Below are 18,801 nucleotides of genomic sequence, written 5' to 3'. Positions count from 1 at the left end.
GTCTTAGGTTGTAATAATAGTAATGATAGTGATAATAATAATGATGCTGTTTAATCACCCATGTCTTCTTCAACTCTCCTCATCTTAGTCAAGCCTTCTCCTGCCAAAGGTTTGAAAATTTTTGAGAGTATTCTGCAGCCTCTACACACACACACTCTCTCTCTCTCTCTCTCTCTCTCTCTCTCTCTCTCTCTCTCTCTCTCTCTCTCTCTCTCTCTCTCTCTCAATTCAACTTGACATACACATTTGATACCAATATGATTTAGACTTTTGTCTTCAATGAACATTGGTAAATCGAAGGGAAGATCCTAAACACATCTAAACTTCAAAGATTGTATAATAAATTGAATTAATTATTTGATGTTTTCTGGCATCCTGACATTGAAGGTCATTGAAGCCGTGCATAATAGACTTGGTAGTCATATTCCTTTATAGAAAGGATATGTTTAGTGTTGATATTTTACCATTCTTTACGTCAAGTTTGATATGCTAATTGGTTTTCTAGAATGCAAATGTTATTTGGAACATTTTGGTTTTATTGTGTATTCAAAATGGCTTTCAAAACAGATAAATATATCTGCTATGAATATAATTGTTGTTTACTCCCGTTTGTAAGCATCCACTATTAACAAGCAGCAATAAAGACCTTTGGCACTCAACGCCTCTGTTATAATAGAAAGACAAATGAATTGATTTAGGTACGAGTTTACATTCATCCTATTAATCCTGCCTTTCGTCATTGCAGAGAAGTAGCGCTATTGACCGGAATGATTTTTGTGAAAGAAAGACTTATTCGTGACGGTTCATTTACATCCATTTGTAAATAACTAAGGAGGTGTCCGAGGTTAAGTGCTAACAGAGAGGCGAGGTAAATGCAAGTCATGTTTATTTAGCAGATACCGAGCTTACATACAAGCACTTGAGAGCAAGAATGTCACACTAATTCTAACAATCTGAAACCTCCAAATGGTCTCGAGGAAGTGCTAACAGAGATGAATGCGAGTCATGTTTATTCAGCATATAACGAGCTTGTATACACACACTTGAAAGGAAGAATGGCACAAAAATTCAAACAAAGTAAAACATGTTATGGCAAGCTTAAACGGTTTATTCTGTTATCAGTGCGGGAGAGAGCGACAGATAAAAAAAAAAAAAAAAAAAAAAAAAAAAAAAAAAAAAAAAAAAAAAAAAAAAAAAAACAGTATTATTAGATTAAATGATCGTGTATGAAACACATGCAGTATAGAGGCAATGTTATCAATACTCCTGCTGTAAGATAGAGAAAACAGTTCACAAGTTCCTTCATGTCTTGATTGATTTTTTTTACATGATAGCTGATTGGAATAGATAGTAACTTAATAATTATCAAATTCGTATCATAGTGTTAACATAAATGTTTTTATTATTTTGAAATAATAATGGTCTTAAAATTCATATTTAGTTCAAGTATATATATATATATATATATATATATATATATATATATATATATATATATATGTGTGTGTGTGTGTGTGTGTGTGTGTGTGTGTATAGAGAGAGAAATATGTATATACAGTATATAAATATTTATTTATATATATTATATAAATTCTTATATATAAATCCGTATATATATATACATATATATATATATATATATATATATATATATATATATATATATATATATACAGCATACACAGTATATATGTGTATACAGTATATGTATAGGCCTATACATATAAATAAATATATATATATATATATATATATATATATATATATATATATATATATATATATATATATATATATATTTATATTTATATCCAGAAAAGTACTTAATTGCATTTCTCTTGATTTTGTTTGCGCATATTCGCAATGTTTGGAAGATTGAAAGACGTGCACGTGTTTAGGGGTATGGCTAACGGTATGTCTGATCATTTTTTGGTGGAAGGAAAATTAGTTGTAGAAAAAGAGTGGGGGAATAGAGTAGGTGGATATAAAAGGGAGCTAGTGAGGGCTGAAGAGCTAATAAAACCGGAGGTAAAAAGTAAATATCAGAAAAAGTTGAAAATGACATATGACGAAGTGAAAGTAAGAGAAACTGGAAATTTAGAGGAGGCGTGGAAGTTAGTAGAAGAATAATTTATTGGGATTGCAAGTGATGTGTGTGGCAAGAAGGTTGTTGGAGGCAGCATGAGGAAGGGCAGTGAATGGTGGAATGAAGGAGTGAAGGTAAAAGTGGAAGAGAAGAATAGGGCTTTTGAAGAATGGCTGCAGAGTAATAGTGTAGAGAAGTATGAAAAATATAGAGAGAAAAATGTGGAAGTAAAGCGCAAGGTACGTGAGGCAATGAGGGCAGCTGACCTGTGGTGGGGTCAGGGATTGGGTCATTCATATAAAGAGAATAAGAAGAAGTTTTGGAAAGAAGTGAAGAGAGTAAGAAAGGCTGGCTCAAGAATTGAAGAGACAGTGAAAGATGGAAATGGAAGGTTGTTAAAAGGAGAGGAGGCAAGGAAAAGGTGGGCAGAATATTTTGAAAGTTTAGTGAATGTTGAGAATAATAAGGAGGCAGATATAATTGCTGTTGCAGGTGTTGAGGTGCCAGTGATGGGAGATGTGAATGAGAGAGAGATTACAATAGATGAAGTGAGGAGAGCATTAGATGAAACGAGAGTAGGAAAAGCGTCTGGTATGGACGGCGTGAGAGCTGAGATGTTGAAGGAAGGGGGTGTGACTGTACTTGAATGGTTGGTGAGATTGTTTAATATGTGTTTTGTGTTGTCAATGGTACCAGTAGAATGGGTTTGTGCATGTATTGTACCACTATATAAGGCTAAGGGAGATGTGCATGAGTGTGAATTCAAGAGGTATTAGTTTGTTGAGTGTAGTTGGAAATGTGTATGGTAGAGTAATGATTAATAGGATTAAGGATAAAACAGAGAATGCAATCTTAGAAGTACAGGGTGGTTTTAGAAGAGGTAGGGGTTGTATGAATCAGATTTTTACAGTAAGGCAGATATGCGAGAAATATTTAGCAAAAGGTAAGGAGGTGTATGTTGCGTTTATGGATCTGGAGAAAGCGTATGATAGAGTTGATAGGGAAGCAATGTGGAATGTGATGAGGTTATATGGAGTTGGTGGAAGGTTGTTGCAAGCAGTGAAAAGTTTCTACAAAGGTAGTAAAGTATGTGTTAGGATAGGAAATGAAGTGAGTGATTGGTTTCCGGTGAGAGTGGGGCTGAGACAGGGATGTGTGATGTCGCCGTGGTTGTTTAACTTGTATGTTGATGGAGTGGTGAGAGAGGTGAATGCTCGAGTGCTTGGACGAGGATTAAAACTGGTAGACGAGAATGACCATGAATGGGAGGTAAATCAGTTGTTGTTTGCGGATGATATTGTACTGGTTGCAGACACAGAAGAGAAGCTTGGCCGATTAGTGACAGAATTTGGAAGAGTGTGTGAGAGAAGGAAGTTGAGAGTTAATGTGGGTAAGAGTAAGGTTATGAGATGTACGAGAAAGGATGGTGGTGCAAGGTTGAATGTCATGTTGAATGGAGAGTTACTTGAGGAGGTGGATCAGTTTAAGTACTTGGGGTCTGTTGTTGCAGCAAATGGTGGAGTGGAAGCAGATGTACGTCAGAGAGTGAATGAAGGTTGCAAAGTGTTGGGGGCAGTTAAGGGAGTAGTAAAGAATAGAGGGTTGGGCATGAATGTAAAAAGAGTTCTATATGAGAAAGTGATTGTACCAACTGTGATGTATGGATCGGAGTTGTGGGGAATGAAAGTGACGGAGAGACAGAAATTGAAGGTGTTTGAGATGAAGTGTCTAAGGAGTATGGCTGGTGTATCTCGAGTAGATAGGGTTAGGAACGAAGTGGTGAGAGTGAGAACGGGTGTAAGAAATGAGTTAGCAGCTAGAGTGGATATGAATGAGTTGAGGTGGTTTGGCCATGTTGAGAGAATGGAAAATGGCTGTCTGGTAAAGAAGGTGATGAATGCAAGAGTTGATGGGAGAAGTACAAGAGGAATGCCAAGGTTTGGGTGGATGGATGGAGTGAAGGAAGCTCTGGGTGATAGGAGGATAGATGTGAGGGGCAAGAGAGCGTGCTAGAAATAGGAATGAATGGCGAGCGATTGTGACGCAGTTCCGGTAGGCCCTGATGGTGCTTCTGATGCCTTAGATGACCACGGAGGTAGCAGCAGTAGGGGAGTCAGCATTCTGAAGCTTCATGTGTCGTGGATAACGGGGGAGGGTGGGCTGTGGCACCCTAGCAGTACCAGCTGAACTCTGTGAGTCCCTTGTTATGCTGGAGGAACGTAGAGAGTAGAGGTCCCCTTTTTTTTTTTGTTTCATTGTTGATGTCGGCTACCCCCCAAAATTGGGGGAAGTGCCTTGGTATATGTATGTATATTCGTATCGCGAAGATTGAATTAAAAATATATCGTTCATATTTTCGTTTACTTTTATTACTTGCCCGATTATTATTTCAGAAATTGATGTTTAATATGTCTTTATAATGAATTTGGAAATAAAAAGATTCGTACATAGACTCTCTCTTATACACGCACGCTTACACATACACACACACACACACACACATATATATATATATATATATATATATATATATATATATAGAGAGAGAGAGAGAGAGAGAGAGAGAGAGAGAGAGAGAGAGAGAGAGAGAGAGAGAGTTTGAAAATGAAAACTATTATCACCCAAATTTATTCCACATTTTTTTGGAAATATGTTTCTTTATAGGAATTTAAAAAAATAGCCTTTTAATAAAAATATGTTTTATTAATCATATTCGATAAATAGAAAATAATCTATAAATTCGCAATTAGGTTCATTAAGCATAAGATGGCGCTGGGTTGTACTGAGGCTCTCCCTCGTAAGTGACCTCAGCCACGAAACCCGAGTCCCCGTTGACGTTGTAGGACACCTTCTGCAGGCGACCGTCGGGAAGGAGCACGTAGTAGGATCCCTGAGTGTCGTAGCCATCACGGGCTTCCTGGTGGCCAAAGTCGTTGCCCGAGTAGTCGTCCTTCACGGCGTAGTTGAAGTCGTACTTGGCTGGTTCCTGTCAGGAGAAGACAAATTCCGGTCAAATGTTGCAACAATGATTTTGGATTTGATTTATACTTTCAACAAAATTATGAATTTAGAATTTATTAACTTTTTACTGGAGATTTCATCTTATAACTGACCTCATGAGATGGAGGAGGGGCGTATCCATACTGGGGCTGGGAGGGGCCACCAAAAACGGCAGCCACAAGGGACAACAACAAACAAATCTGTCAGGAAGAAAACAACAGTGAATAAAAAATGTTGTTCTGATGGAATCATAAAAGTAATAGACCCTTTCAATTAGTTAAATCTCTTTTGCAGTTTCAGTTTAATTACTCAAAACAGAATTGTTATAGAGATTGAAACTGCATTTCAATGTGATTGTTACTAAGCAATAAAAGTAAGCCTGAATAAAAGAGAAAAAAACTATATGTAAACGGCACGTGCAAGACATGATATATAATCATTTTCGAACTAAATATAATTTTGGGAATTAAATCGATTAGAACTTGCATTAACAGCTAATCCTATTCAAAGTAAATCGTCTGAAGCGTTTTACCTTAGCGATCATGGTGAGTCTTTGGAGTGGAGTGCGATGATACAGACTTTGAACGTGGCGATATATATAGGTCTAGTCCAAGACTAAGAGGGAGGAGCCTCTTGTGGCTGCAGGAGAAAGGTCCCCCTCCCTAAGACGTTCTTCGCTGTCTAACGCCCATCATCTGTCCTTGACATTGCCTTTCTTTTGCTCATGGTCTGACCTGAAGAGAGAATGGGATCTCTGGCTTACCAATAACTCATTACTCTATTATTATCATTAATATTATTACTATCATCTTTATTACTATTATAAGCTAAGCTATAACCCTTGTTTGAAAAGCTGGATGCATTAGGCCAAAGAACTCCAACAGGGAAAAATAGCCCAGTGAGGAATGTTGCTTAGCTTATGATTTGATTTTAGATATTCTCTGAAGCTGTGTGGATCCAGCCATTTTAGAATGAAAGATATTTAAATATAAATATCTTTTAAAACTTATGGAAAGGATTCTCGAGTACACAGGTAACTCATAATTAGGTTGTTGCTGATGTTAACGGGATGTAAAACCCATTTTTCAAGGGAAGATGTTTTTATTTCTTATAAAAGTCAGTATTGGAAGTTTATCATGTCGTATGAAGTGTACAATGCAAGGAAATATAGTATTTACAGTAATTATCATTATATTGTCCACATGTATTTCTTATTTACATGGTCTAAGGATGCCCTTTACTTTCCCATCTATGATATGATATCTATATTCGATGGAACTCCTGTTATAGATATGAAAGAATAAATCTACAGGGAGACTGAGAGAGAAAGGAATAAATGAGTAGGACGTGAAATGACATGACCAATAACCAAACTTTAAAAAAAAAAAAAAAAAAAGTACTGTAGTCCTATGCTACTAGAGTGCTTGATTGCGTTGGGAGAGTCATTGTTGAAATGTAAGTTATATATATATATATATATATATATATATATATATATATATATATATATATCATATATATATATATGTATATATATATATATATATATATATATATATATATATATATATATATACTGTATATATATATATATATATATATATATATATATATATATATATATATATATATATATATATATATATATATCATCTACGCATTTTGACGGAAAGGGCCTACTAGTAGGTTAGATTTCGCCAGTCGCCTCTATCTTGAGCTTTCAATTCAATGCTTCTCCTTTCATTATCTCCTAATTCGCGCTTCATAGTCCTCAGCCAGGTAGGACTGGGTTTTCCAACTCTTCTAGTGACTTGTGGTGCCCAGCTAAACGTTTGGTGAACTAATCTTCATCTACCCCACTTCATAATCTTATCCAAATATGGCACTCGAGTAATCAATCTTATAGTTTCATTTCCAATCCTTTTTCTGCCATTCAACTCCTGAAATCCTTCTGAGGGTTTTGTTCTCAAATCTGCGAAATCTATTGGAGATTGTTTCATTGTCATACCATGACTCATGTCCATAGAGTAACACCGATCTCATTAAATTCATGTCCATCGAGTAACACCACATGTCCATAGTTTCATAAAATCATACTTTTTCTTAACTACAAAAATTTGCTCCCCACGTACATCCTGATCATGAAGATGATTCTGTCCACGACAGGGTCGTGTGCTAAATGGTTATAACGTATATATCTAAAACAATAGTTCATTCATCCTTTTGATTATATTTTCCCACACATGAAAAGATATCTTATTATTATTCTTACTATTATTAGCTAAGCTACAACACTAATTGGAAAAGCAAGATGCTATAGTTCCAAGGACTCCAACATGGAAATAGCCCAGTGAAGTAAAGAAACTAGGAAACTGCTAGAAGGGTGTGCCTGAGTGTAGCCTACCCTCAAGCAAGAGAACTCTAACTCAAGTCAGTGGTTGGCCATGGTACAGAGGGTATGGTACTACCCAAGTGGAGAACAATTATTTATTCTAGTGTCCTAGAAGAGCTGGTGAAGAGTCTCTTCTGCCACTACCAAGTGGAAAGTAGTCACAGAATATTTACAGTGCAATAGTTGACCACTTGAATGAAAACGATTTTTTCTGTTACTTTTGTGTTGTCAAGTGTATGAGAAACCAGGAGAACGTGTAAAGAATGTGCCAGACTATTATCAGAGGGATCCAATGTGGTAATATCTGGCCATTCAAGGGCTCAAGAACACTCTAGCGATAGTATCACAACGGGTCTATGGTGCCTTACCTAACCTACTACCCATTGAAAATAAGGGTATTCTTCAGTATTTCTTAGTGATAATTTGCGAACTGAATTCTTTAGTTTTCGCATCGGAAACCAGCGACCTTTTCTTCTAGCATTTGGTTAAAATAATTCGAATTTAACTTTCCAGTGGTGTTAATATTATTTCGCTTTTCTTATGAAAGCTGCAAATCTTAAAGACAACAACATAGTGTGAGGCTTAGAAAATTCACAAAGAACTTTGCCAAGTTAACAGAAGGTGAAACTTCATTTATTGTTTGGTAATTCTGTTTATAGAAGACCCAATTCCTATAAATACCATTTGTTATCTTATAAACGTGTTGAGGTTTCGATTTTAATCGATAGACGGAATAAAATAGATGAATGTATAGGCAGGTAGATAGATTACTTAATAGATAGGCAATTAGATAAATTGATTGATAGGTATATATATTGACAGAGATATAGATATATTAAAAGAGCTTTGGCAAGGCATAATCCTTATAAGATACCAATCACTAAAAGGTATAGTAATATTAGGACATTAATCAAAACATTTTTCTTTTTAAAACAATAGTTTATTGACATAAATAGTTTCGTATCATCGTCCCCTAAATCCTGTAGACGTCTTAAGCATAAGAGGGCGCTGGATTGTACTGAGGCTCTCCCTCGTAAGTGACCTCAGCCACGAAACCCGAGTCCCCGTTGACGTTGTAGGACACCTTCTGCAGGCGACCGTCGGGAAGGAGCACGTAGTAGGATCCCTGAGTGTCGTAGCCATCACGGGCTTCCTGGTGGCCGAAGTCGTTGCCCGAGTAGTCGTCCTTGACGGCGTAGTTGAAGTCGTACTTGGCTGGTTCCTGTCAGTAGAAAACAATTTCAAATCAAATGTTATAACAAATGATTTTGGATTTGATTAATTTGATTTATACTTTCAAAATAATTATGAATTTAGAGTTTATTAACTTTTTTTAAGATTTCAACTTATAACTGACCTCGTGAGATGGGGGAGGGGCGTATCCATACTGGGGCTGGGAGGGGCCACCAAAAACGGCAGCCACAAGGGACAACAACAAACAAATCTGCCAGAAAGAAAACAACAGTGAATAAAAAATGTTGTTCTGATGGAATTATGAAAGTTAAAAACCCTTTCAATTAGTTAAATCTCTTTTGCAGTTTCAGTTTAATTACTCAAAACAGAACTGTTATAGAGATTGAAACTGCATTTCAATGTGATTGTTACTAAGCAATAAAAGTAAGCCTGAATAAAAGAGAAAAAAACTATATGTAAACGGAACGTGCAAGACATGATATATAATCATTTTCGAACTAAATATAATTTTGGGAATTAAATCGATTAGAACTTGCATTAACAGCTAATCCTATTCAAAGTAAATCGTCTGAAGCGTTTTACCTTAGCGATCATGGTGAGTCTTTGGAGTGGAGTGCGATGATACAGACTTTGAACGTGGCGATATATATAGGTCTAGTCCAAGACTAAGAGGGAGGAGCCTCTTGTGGCTGCAGGAGAAAGGTCCTCCCTCCCAAAGACGTTCTTCGCTGTCACAACGCCCATCATCTGTCCTTGACATTGCCGTTCCTTAGCTCGTGGTCTGACGAGAAGAACGATTGGGATCTCTGGCATACCAATAACGCATTACTCTATTATTATTATTATTATTATTATTATTATTATTATTATTATTATTATTATTATTATTATTATTATTATTATTATTATCATCATCATCATAATTATTATTAGCTAAGCTATAGCCCTAGTTGGAAAAGTAGGATGCTGTAAGCCCAAAGACTCCAATAGGGAAAAAAGCCCAGTTAGTATAAATGCTCAGCTTATGATATGATTTAGGGTATTCTCTCAAGCATTCTCTATCTAGCCATTTTAGATTGAAAGATATTTAAATAGAAATATCTTTTAAAACTTATGAAAATAATTTGATTTTCAACCCATACAAGGATTTTCAAGTACACAGGTAACTCATAATAAAACAAATCATCTATCAAAGGAAGTTGTTTTATCGCTTATAGAAGTCAGTATTGGAAGTTTATCAAGTCGTATGAAGTGTACAATGCATGCAAATATAGCATTTACAGTAATTATCATTATTTGGTCCACATATATTTCGTATTCACGTGTCGGTCTCTGGATGCCCCTTCCTAGCCCATCTGGGATATTATTATTATTATTATTATTATTATTATTATTATTATTATTATTATTATTATTATTATTACTTCTTTCTGAGCTATAATCCTAGATGGAAAAGCAGAATGATATAAGCCCAAGGGCCCTAACAGGGAAAATAGCGCAATGAGGAAAGGAAACAAGGAAAAATAAAAAGTTTTAAGAACAGCAACAACATTAAAATAAATATTTCCTATATAAACTATAAAAATAGAAATTAGATAGAATAGTGTGCCCGAGTGTAACCTCAAGCAAGAGAACTCTAACCCAAAACAGTCGAAGACCATGGAACAGAGGCTATGGGACTACCCATGGTTTGATTTTGGAGTAGCTTTCTACTAGAAGAGCTGCTTACCTATAGTCAATCTCTGGCACCTTCCGAATATTCTGAGCATCCTTTGCTTTCGAATCCCTACCGGGCTGTGTTGTACAGCACCAAGTGCCGGATGTGCAATTAGTTCTGGCATCCTTATTTTTTTTTTTCTCTGTGAGGATCGGTCCCATTCGGCATTCAAACTGCAAGTGCTGTTTTGCTGTGACCAATTTGTGGAATAATCTTCCTATCAAGTGGTTGAAATGATTGAACTGTAGAAACTCAAATGTGGAGTGGATACTTTGTAGTTGAGTCTTACTTCATAGTCCATTTGTTGGATTATATTTAGTTTTTTTATTCATTTTATCTAGTATTTCAGTATTTGCTTCTTAATTTCTTTTTCTCGTATTAGTGTGGTATTTCCATCAAGGACTCGTGGTTTTTATAGTCCGCTTTTCTAAATAGACGCAACTTGACTTGTAATAATAATAATAATAATAATAATAATAATAATAATAATAATAATAATAATAATAATAATAATAATAATAATAATAATATGATGCATACTGCATCTAAAAAAATCATAGTTTTTCATAACTACAACAATTTGCTCCCTACGTACTTCCTGGTCATGAAGATGATTCTGTCTACGACAGGGTCGTGTGCAAAAGGGTCAAAACGTATATATCTAAAAGATTACTTCAATCATCCTCTTTGATTCTATTTTTCCACATAAAAATTATATCATATTATTATTATTATTATTATTATTATTATTATTATTATTATTATTATTATTATTAGCTAAGCTACAACAATAATTGGGTAAGCAAGATGCTGTAGGTCCAAGGGCTCCAACATGGAAATAGCCCAGTGAGTAAAGGAAACAAGGAAACAAATAGAAGAGTGTGCCTGAGTCTTGCCTAACTCAAGTCAGTGGTTGGCCATGGTACAGAGACTATGGCACTACCCAAATGGAGAACAATTATTTATTCTACTGTCCTAAGAAGAGCAGCTAAAGAGTCTCTTCTACCCATACCAAGTGGAAAATAGTCACAGAATATTTACAGTGTAATAGTTGACACTAATGAAAACGATTTTATTTGTTATTTTTGTGTTGTCAGGTGTATGAGAAAACAGGAGAACGTGTAAAGAATGTGCAAGACTATTATCAGAGAGCTAGACAATGTAGTAATATGTGGCCAGTCAAAGGACTCAATAACTCACTAGGGATAGTATCACAAAGAGTGGCTGGTTCCTTACCTATCCTGCTACCTACTGAAAATAAGGTTTTCATTCTTCAGTACGACTTAGTAATCAATTGCGAACTGAATTCTTTAGTTTTCGCATCGGAAACCAGCGACCTTTTCTTCTAGCATTTGGTTAAGATAATTCGAAATTAACTTTCCAGTGGTGTTAATAATCTTATTTCGCTTTCATTCTGAAAACCGCAAATCGTATAGACAGCAACATACCGTGAAGCTTAGAAAATGCAGAAAAAAAAACTTTGTAAAGTTATCAGAAGGTAAAACTTCATTTATTGTTTGGTAATTTTGTTTATAGAAGATCCAATTCTTATAAATACCATTTGTTATCTTAGAAACGTTTTGAGGTTTCGATTTTAATCGATAGACGGAATAAAATAAATAAATATATAGACAGGTAGATAGATTACTTGATAGATAGGAAATTAGATAGATTGATTGATAGATAGGTAGATATATTGACAGAGAGATAGATTAAAAGAGCTTTGGTAAGGCATAACCATTATAATATACCACCCACTGAAAGGCATAGTAATATTAGGACATTAATTAAAACATTTTTCTTTTAAAAACAATAGTTTATTCAGATAAATAATTTCGTATCATCGTCCCCTAAATGCTGTAGACGTCTTAAGCATAAGAGGGCGCTGGATTGTACTGAGGCTCTCCCTCGTAAGTGACCTCAGCCACGAAACCCGAGTCCCCGTTGACGTTGTAGGACACCTTCTGCAGGCGACCGTCGGGAAGGAGCACGTAGTAGGATCCCTGAGTGTCGTAGCCATCACGGGCTTCCTGGTGGCCGAAGTCGTTGCCCGAGTAGTCGTCCTTGACGGCGTAGTTGAAGTCGTACTTGGCTGGTTCCTGTCAGCACAAGAAGATTTATTAATGCTAACTTTCAGAGGATTATTTCGGTTAAGATGTTTATAAGATAAACAGTCCATTAATCAGTGGGGACTTTCATCTTTTATTTCTATATGAGCTTTTTTATCATATGGTTAAATGTAAGATAAGTTACCCTACATTTATCCATATGATGAAAATAATTGACGTTTAAATCTTTTCTGATATTAATTACATATCGCTGGAAATATTTCATACCTACAAGAAGCATAATTCCATTCTTACCTCGTGAGTAGGTTGAGGGTCGTAGCCATAGGAAGGCTGGGATGGAGCACCCAAGACAGTGGCAACTAAGGCCAAAGCCAAACAGGTCTGTTCGAAAAAGAAAATCCAGTATGATTAGATATGTAGGTCAAGGATCTACAAAAAGTACTTCATTATTTCAAAGAACTATATAATCTTACGGGGTAACCATCAGACAGATAACTACTGAGATTACTGAAGTCTCAATGTTGAACTGGCTGACATAAGTCTTTTTGTAGTTCATATATGAAATATGTTTTGATGTTGTTTTTTGAATATTTTATTAATTATTTCTCATATCGTTTATTTATTTCATTTTTTGATTTCCTAACTGGGCTATTTTTCCCTGTTGGAGCATCTTGGTTTTAGAACTAGGGTTGTAGCATAGATAATGATAATAATAATGATAATAATAATAATAATAATAATGATGATGTTGATAATAATAATAATAATAATAATAATAATAATAAGCTCATGGTTCCTATACGTGGCGTATTCCATAACAATCAATCTGAAAGAGATATCGAAGTTAATTTGTAAATCTTAATAGTAAATCCGCAATTGCTTTCATCCGTTACCTTAGCAATCATGATGGGTTACAGAGGAGGACTGATGTCATGGAATGGAGTGAGCTCCTTATATACTGGAAAAGAGAAAGGAAGTCCCTTGGTTAGAGTTCTACGAAGAGTCCCCACCACTCAGGACTGGTGGTTCTTGCCGACCACTGATGATAGTCTCAAGCGAAGGTCGAGTTTATGAACAAACATACCTTGCAACGGAAAGTTGACTCGTGGTTGGAATGCAATTCGTGACATAGACCTCGTTTCGACGGCCATTAACTGTCTGGACTGGGGCTTTATTGAATTCTTTGAATTTTTTTTTCTTTTTTTTCGGAAAACCGAATATCGCCATGATCATCAAAGCTGTACTTGTCAGTACCACGCATACTAGGTTGGTTTGCTGCGAGCGATCAGATCAAAGTCTCCCGCCATCACCAATACGCAGTGGCCAGCGTGGTGATGGAAATGGCTAAACCTTAGACAAATCCAAGATATGTCTGAGGCCTTTGTTCTGCAGTGGATTAGGAACTGCTGCATTTGTAGTTTGTTACCCTATTTTTAAGTAACGAAAAATACCTTCGTTATTCAATGACAAGAAAAATATCAAAACCGTAGACACTAGCAGTACTTAAAATCTTCGTTTTCTCGTCTTGCATAGTTGCAACGAGTCCAGATATCTTATTTCTATTATAACGTTAGGCTAAGGTACTCCGGGGTCATGAGGGCCGACGAATTTAAACCAAACTACCTCTGAATTGGTCTTCCACAGAACCCTCTTAGAGCTAGTGGGTCCTGGTCTTCCACTATCTTGGGTCAGAGTTATCTTGCTTGAGGGTACGCTTAGAGACACTAATCTAGTAGTTTTCTGTTCCTCATTGATTTTTTTTCTTTTGTTTTTCCAACGGTGTACTGTATACGACAACCTTAATAGAAGGGGCACGGATGTCTGGTTTATTATTATTATTATTATTATTATTATTATTACTAGCTATGCTACAACCCTAGTTGGAAAAGCAAGATGCTATAAGCCCAAGGGCTCCAACAAGGAAAAATTGGTTAGATGTATTCTCTTCCTCTGGATTTTTTTAACGGTGTGTAGGGCAACCTTAATAGAAGGACCGTGGATGTTTGGATTATTATTATTATTATTATTATTATTATTATTATTATTATTATTATTATTATTATTATGTGCTAAGCTACAACCCTAGTTGGAAAAGGAAGATGCTATAAGCCCAAGAGGTCCAACTAGGAAAAAAGCCCAGTGAGAAAAGAAAATACGTTTTTTTTCATTTATCTGTTCCTTTATCTTCCCCTCGAGTATTCATTTTCAAAAGCATCGTTTCTGTCCTTCCTTCGGTTGAAGTGACTATCCTGGAGGGTACTAAGCTTTGGATGGTGTGTATAAGGTATGCAGTTATTTCTTAAAGTCATAATTGCTCCATCATAAGACACTACTCTACAGTATCTTATAGTTTTATTTCAGCTGTAACCACATTGTGGAATGATCTTCCTAATAAAGTAGTTGAATCATTGGAACTTTGAAACCTGGAACATCAGAAGTTCCACAATCAGTGGAAGTTTGGAACCTGGAGCATCAGAAGTTCCATAATCAGTGGAACTTTGGAACCTGGAATACCAGAGGTTCCACAGTCACTGGAACTTTGAAACCTGGAGTGGAACCTGTAACATCATAAATTCCACAATCAGTGGAACTTTGGAACCTGGAATATCAGAAGTTCCACAATCAGTGGAACTTTGGAACCTTGAGAGTCAGACGTTCCACAATCAGTGGAACTTTGGAACCTGGAATATCAGAAGTTCCATAATCAGTGGAACTTTGGAACCTGGAACATCAGAAGTTCCACAATCAGTGGAAATTTTGGAACCTGGAATATCAGAAGTTCCACAATCAGTGGAACTTTGGAACCTGGAATATAAGAAGTTCCACAATCAGTGGAAATTTGGAACCTGGAACATCAGAAGTTCCACAATCAGTGGAACTTTGGAACCTGGAGCATCAGAAGTTCCACAATCAGGGGAAATTTGGAACCTGGAATATCAGAAGTTCCACAACCAGTGGAATTTTGGAACCTGGAACATCAGAAGTTCCACAATCATTGGAACTTTGAGATCTGGAGCATCAGAAGTTCCATAATCAGTGGAACTTTGGAACCTGGAATATCAGAAGTTCCACAATCAGTGGAAATTTGGAACCTGAAACATCAAAAGTTCCACAATCAGTGGAACTTTGGAACCTGGAATATCAGAAGTTCCACAATCAGTGGAACTTTGGAATCTGGAATATCAGAAGTTCCACAATCAGTGGAACTTTGGAATCTGGAACATCAGAAGTTCCATAATCAGTGGAAATTTGGAACCTGGAACATCAGACGTTCCACAATCAGTGGAACTTTGGAACGTGGAACATCAGAAGTTCCACAATCAGTGGAACTTTGGAACCTGGAACTTCAAAAGTTCAACCTTTTTTGGGATGATTTTTTGTTGAGCATGTTGACACAAGTTTCGTTTTATAGTTTATATATGACTGATCTATTTTAGAATTTTTAATGATTATAAAATATTTCATATTTTTATTCATTGATTATATATAATCTATTTGCTATTCCCTTATTTCCATTCCTCATTAGGCTACTTTTCCTGTTGGAGCCCTTGGACTTAAAGCCTTCTACTTTTCCAAAAAATGTTGTAGCTTGGCTAATAATAATAATAATAATAATAATAATAATAATAATAATAATAATTTCATGTCTTTCCATTTAATTTCAATCGTCATCAGGTTAACTTTAAATGTTCTTGTTGATATATTGCGACCCTGTGCATCATGAGAAATAAGTTCACACCTGAAAAGGTAACAAAATGAAAGTAGGCTACTTCGTAGACTTGTCTTAAGGCAACGAACGGGTGATTAGAATTTAGAGCATTCGGTTATGTCTTCTTCCTAAATGAAGACCTTAACTGTAAAGGTTCAGAGTATAGTTCTTCATGTTTAGGAATAGTTATTATTATTATCATTATTGGTTTTATTATTATTATTGTTGTTGTTATTATTATTATTATTATTATTATTATTATTATTACTACTACTACTACTTGCTAAGCTACAACCCTAGTTGGAAAAGCAGGATGCTAGGAGTCCAGGGGCCCCAATAGGGAAAATAGCAAAGTGAGGAAAGCAAACAAGGAAAAATTAAATATTTTAAGAAATGTAATATTGAAATAAATATTTCCTTCATAAACTATAAAAATTTATCAAAACAAGAGGAAGAGAGATTAGATAGAATAGTTTGCCCGAGTGTACCCTCAAGCAAGAGAACTCTAACCCAAGACAGTGGAACACCATGGTACAGAGGCTATGGCACTACCCAAGACTAGAGAACAATGGTTTGATTTTGGAGTGTCCTCCTAGAAGAACTGCTTACCATAGCTATAGAGTCTCTTCCACCCTTGTATCAGTCGGCGTCACGCATTTAATCTCTTCATAGAGTGGCATGTTTTTAAACCGTCTAAATATGCAACGTTGCAGTCAGCACTGTTTGTTTGACAGTTCAAATTCCAGCTGTTACGAATTTGTGGAATGATCTTCCTAATCGGGTAGTTGAATCAGTAGAACTTCAAAAGTTAAAACTTGCAGCAAATGTTTTTATGTTGACCAGGCTGACATAAGTCTTTTTATAGTTTATATAGGACATATTTGTTTTTGACGTTGTTAATAGTTTATGTAGGACATTTCTGTTTTGACTCTGTTACTTTTTTTAGAATGATTTATTGTTAATTTATTCCCATCATTTATTTATTTCCTTATTTCCTTTCCTCACTGGGCTATTTTTCGCTGTTGGAGCCCTTGGGCTTATAGCACCTTGCTTTTCCAACTAGGGTTGTAGCTTGGCTAGTAAAAATAATAATAATAATAATAATAATAATAATAATAATAATAATAATAATAATAATAAATGACGGCTAAATAATTAGATAGATAAGCACGCATACGCACACACAGATTCAATCCTTCTCACCCATTTCCCCTTTCCTAACTACTTCTTGAGATACCACCTCTCACCAGAGTATGACTATTCCCTTTCCTCCCCTACTTGAGGGATGGAGAGAGACCGAGTACGTTTGGCCATACCGTTCAGCGTGACAGGAAAGGTATATATATATATATATATATATATATATATATATATATATATATATATATATATATATATATATATATATATATATATATATATTTATATATATATGTATATATATATTCATATATATATTTATATATATTTATATATAAATATATATATGTATATATATATATATATATATATATATATATATATATATATACATGAATATATATATATATATATATATATATATATATATATATATATATATATATGTATATATATATGTATATAATATATATATATATATGTATATATATATTCAGACACTTGCTATTTATTATGGCCCTTGTAATATAAAAGACTCAGCAAGCTGTGTACAACACCATAATATCCTGATAATAATGAAATGAAGCTAAATGTAAGTAACTTTATACATACCGTATCATAAAACTATTATTTCCAACGTGTTATAACTCAGTAATCTATGTGATGTATTTTCATGACAGATAAGTCAACTATAAAAGATACTTCACTTTCTTAGTTATATAACATAAAAACCTTTTATAATACAGTATAGCTCTTTAATAAAATCAATATTTAATAACACTTGTATGTTATAATGCTTCAGACCAGCTTTTTATTATTATTATTATTATTATTATTACTAGCCAAGCTACAACCCTAGTTGGAAAAGCAAGATGCTATAAGCCCAAGGTCTCCAACAGAGAAAAATAGCCCAGTGAGGAAAGGAAATAAGGAAATAAATAAATGATGATAATAAAATAACAATACATCATTCTAAAATCAGTAACAACGTCAAAACAGATATGTCCTATATAAACTATTAACAACGTCAAAAACATATATGTCCTATATAAACTATAAAAAGACTCATATCAGCCTGGTCAACATAAAAACATTCGCTCCAACTTTGAACTTTTGAAGTTCTACTGATTCAACTACCCGATTAGGAAGATCATTCCACGGCTTTTATGTAATACAGAATTATTTCCACACTAATACCTTCGAACAAAGAGCATTATGGATTCTTTCTTAGGTACATTATATATTCAATCAGGGTTTTGAATTAATTCATCACATTCTTATTATGAAGCATTATGTAACATCATCGTTTTAACCGTAGTTTACACTGCACGGTAGAGTTGCCAGATTTCTTAAATGAGAAAAGGCTAACTTCTAATCAAACGCAGCTTTAAAAGGCCAACCTATTAGTAGAAAAAGGCCAAAACTATAGTATTTGAGGCCCACCTTTTATTCATGATATTACCATAAGCCAACCAATTTCAAAAAGGCCAAATT

General features: G+C 35.0%; 3 protein-coding genes across 3 annotated transcripts; all 3 read right to left on the bottom strand.

Annotated features, from left to right (window-relative positions):
- Positions 1-4,841: 4,841 nt before the first annotated feature.
- Positions 4,842-5,636, bottom strand: LOC137649581 (pro-resilin-like). Its single transcript, XM_068382556.1, has 3 exons — positions 5,619-5,636; positions 5,200-5,286; positions 4,842-5,072 (listed from the first exon to the last, which is right to left on the bottom strand). The coding sequence occupies exons 1-3, from the start codon at positions 5,628-5,630 to the stop codon at positions 4,842-4,844; spliced, it is 330 nt and encodes a 109-aa protein (XP_068238657.1). The 5' UTR covers positions 5,631-5,636.
- A 2,791-nt stretch (positions 5,637-8,427) lies between these two features.
- On the bottom strand, positions 8,428-9,432 carry LOC137649578 (pro-resilin-like). Its single transcript, XM_068382553.1, has 3 exons — positions 9,336-9,432; positions 8,836-8,927; positions 8,428-8,700 (listed from the first exon to the last, which is right to left on the bottom strand). Exons 1-3 carry the CDS (start codon positions 9,430-9,432, stop codon positions 8,470-8,472), a joined length of 420 nt encoding a protein of 139 aa, XP_068238654.1. The 3' UTR covers positions 8,428-8,469.
- A 2,612-nt stretch (positions 9,433-12,044) lies between these two features.
- LOC137649899 (pro-resilin-like) lies at positions 12,045-13,363 on the bottom strand. Its single transcript, XM_068382840.1, has 3 exons — positions 13,352-13,363; positions 12,753-12,839; positions 12,045-12,488 (listed from the first exon to the last, which is right to left on the bottom strand). Exons 1-3 carry the CDS (start codon positions 13,361-13,363, stop codon positions 12,258-12,260), a joined length of 330 nt encoding a protein of 109 aa, XP_068238941.1. The 3' UTR covers positions 12,045-12,257.
- Between the last annotated feature and the right edge of the window lie 5,438 nt (positions 13,364-18,801).

Source organism: Palaemon carinicauda, chromosome 11 (genome assembly GCF_036898095.1).
Source record: "Palaemon carinicauda isolate YSFRI2023 chromosome 11, ASM3689809v2, whole genome shotgun sequence".
Lineage (NCBI taxonomy): Eukaryota > Metazoa > Arthropoda > Malacostraca > Decapoda > Palaemonidae > Palaemon > Palaemon carinicauda.
The sequence above is the reverse complement of the archived record's forward strand: the minus strand, read 5'-3'. Positions and strand labels throughout refer to the sequence as shown.

Excerpts from the sequence above, each read along its gene's own strand:
- LOC137649581 (XM_068382556.1), bottom strand. Across the intron at positions 5,073-5,199 it reads CCCCTCCTCCATCTCATGAG|GAACCAGCCAAGTACGACTT; the intron begins GTCAGTTATAAG and ends TTCTCCTGACAG.
- LOC137649578 (XM_068382553.1), bottom strand. The coding sequence starts at position 9,432 with ATGTCAAGGACAGATGATGGGCGTTGTGACAGCGAAGAACGTCTTTGG. Across the intron at positions 8,928-9,335 it reads GAGGCTCCTCCCTCTTAGTC|GGCAGATTTGTTTGTTGTTG; the intron begins TTGGACTAGACC and ends TGTTTTCTTTCT. Across the intron at positions 8,701-8,835 it reads CCCCTCCCCCATCTCACGAG|GAACCAGCCAAGTACGACTT; the intron begins GTCAGTTATAAG and ends TTCTACTGACAG.
- LOC137649899 (XM_068382840.1), bottom strand. Across the intron at positions 12,489-12,752 it reads ACCCTCAACCTACTCACGAG|GAACCAGCCAAGTACGACTT; the intron begins GTAAGAATGGAA and ends TTGTGCTGACAG.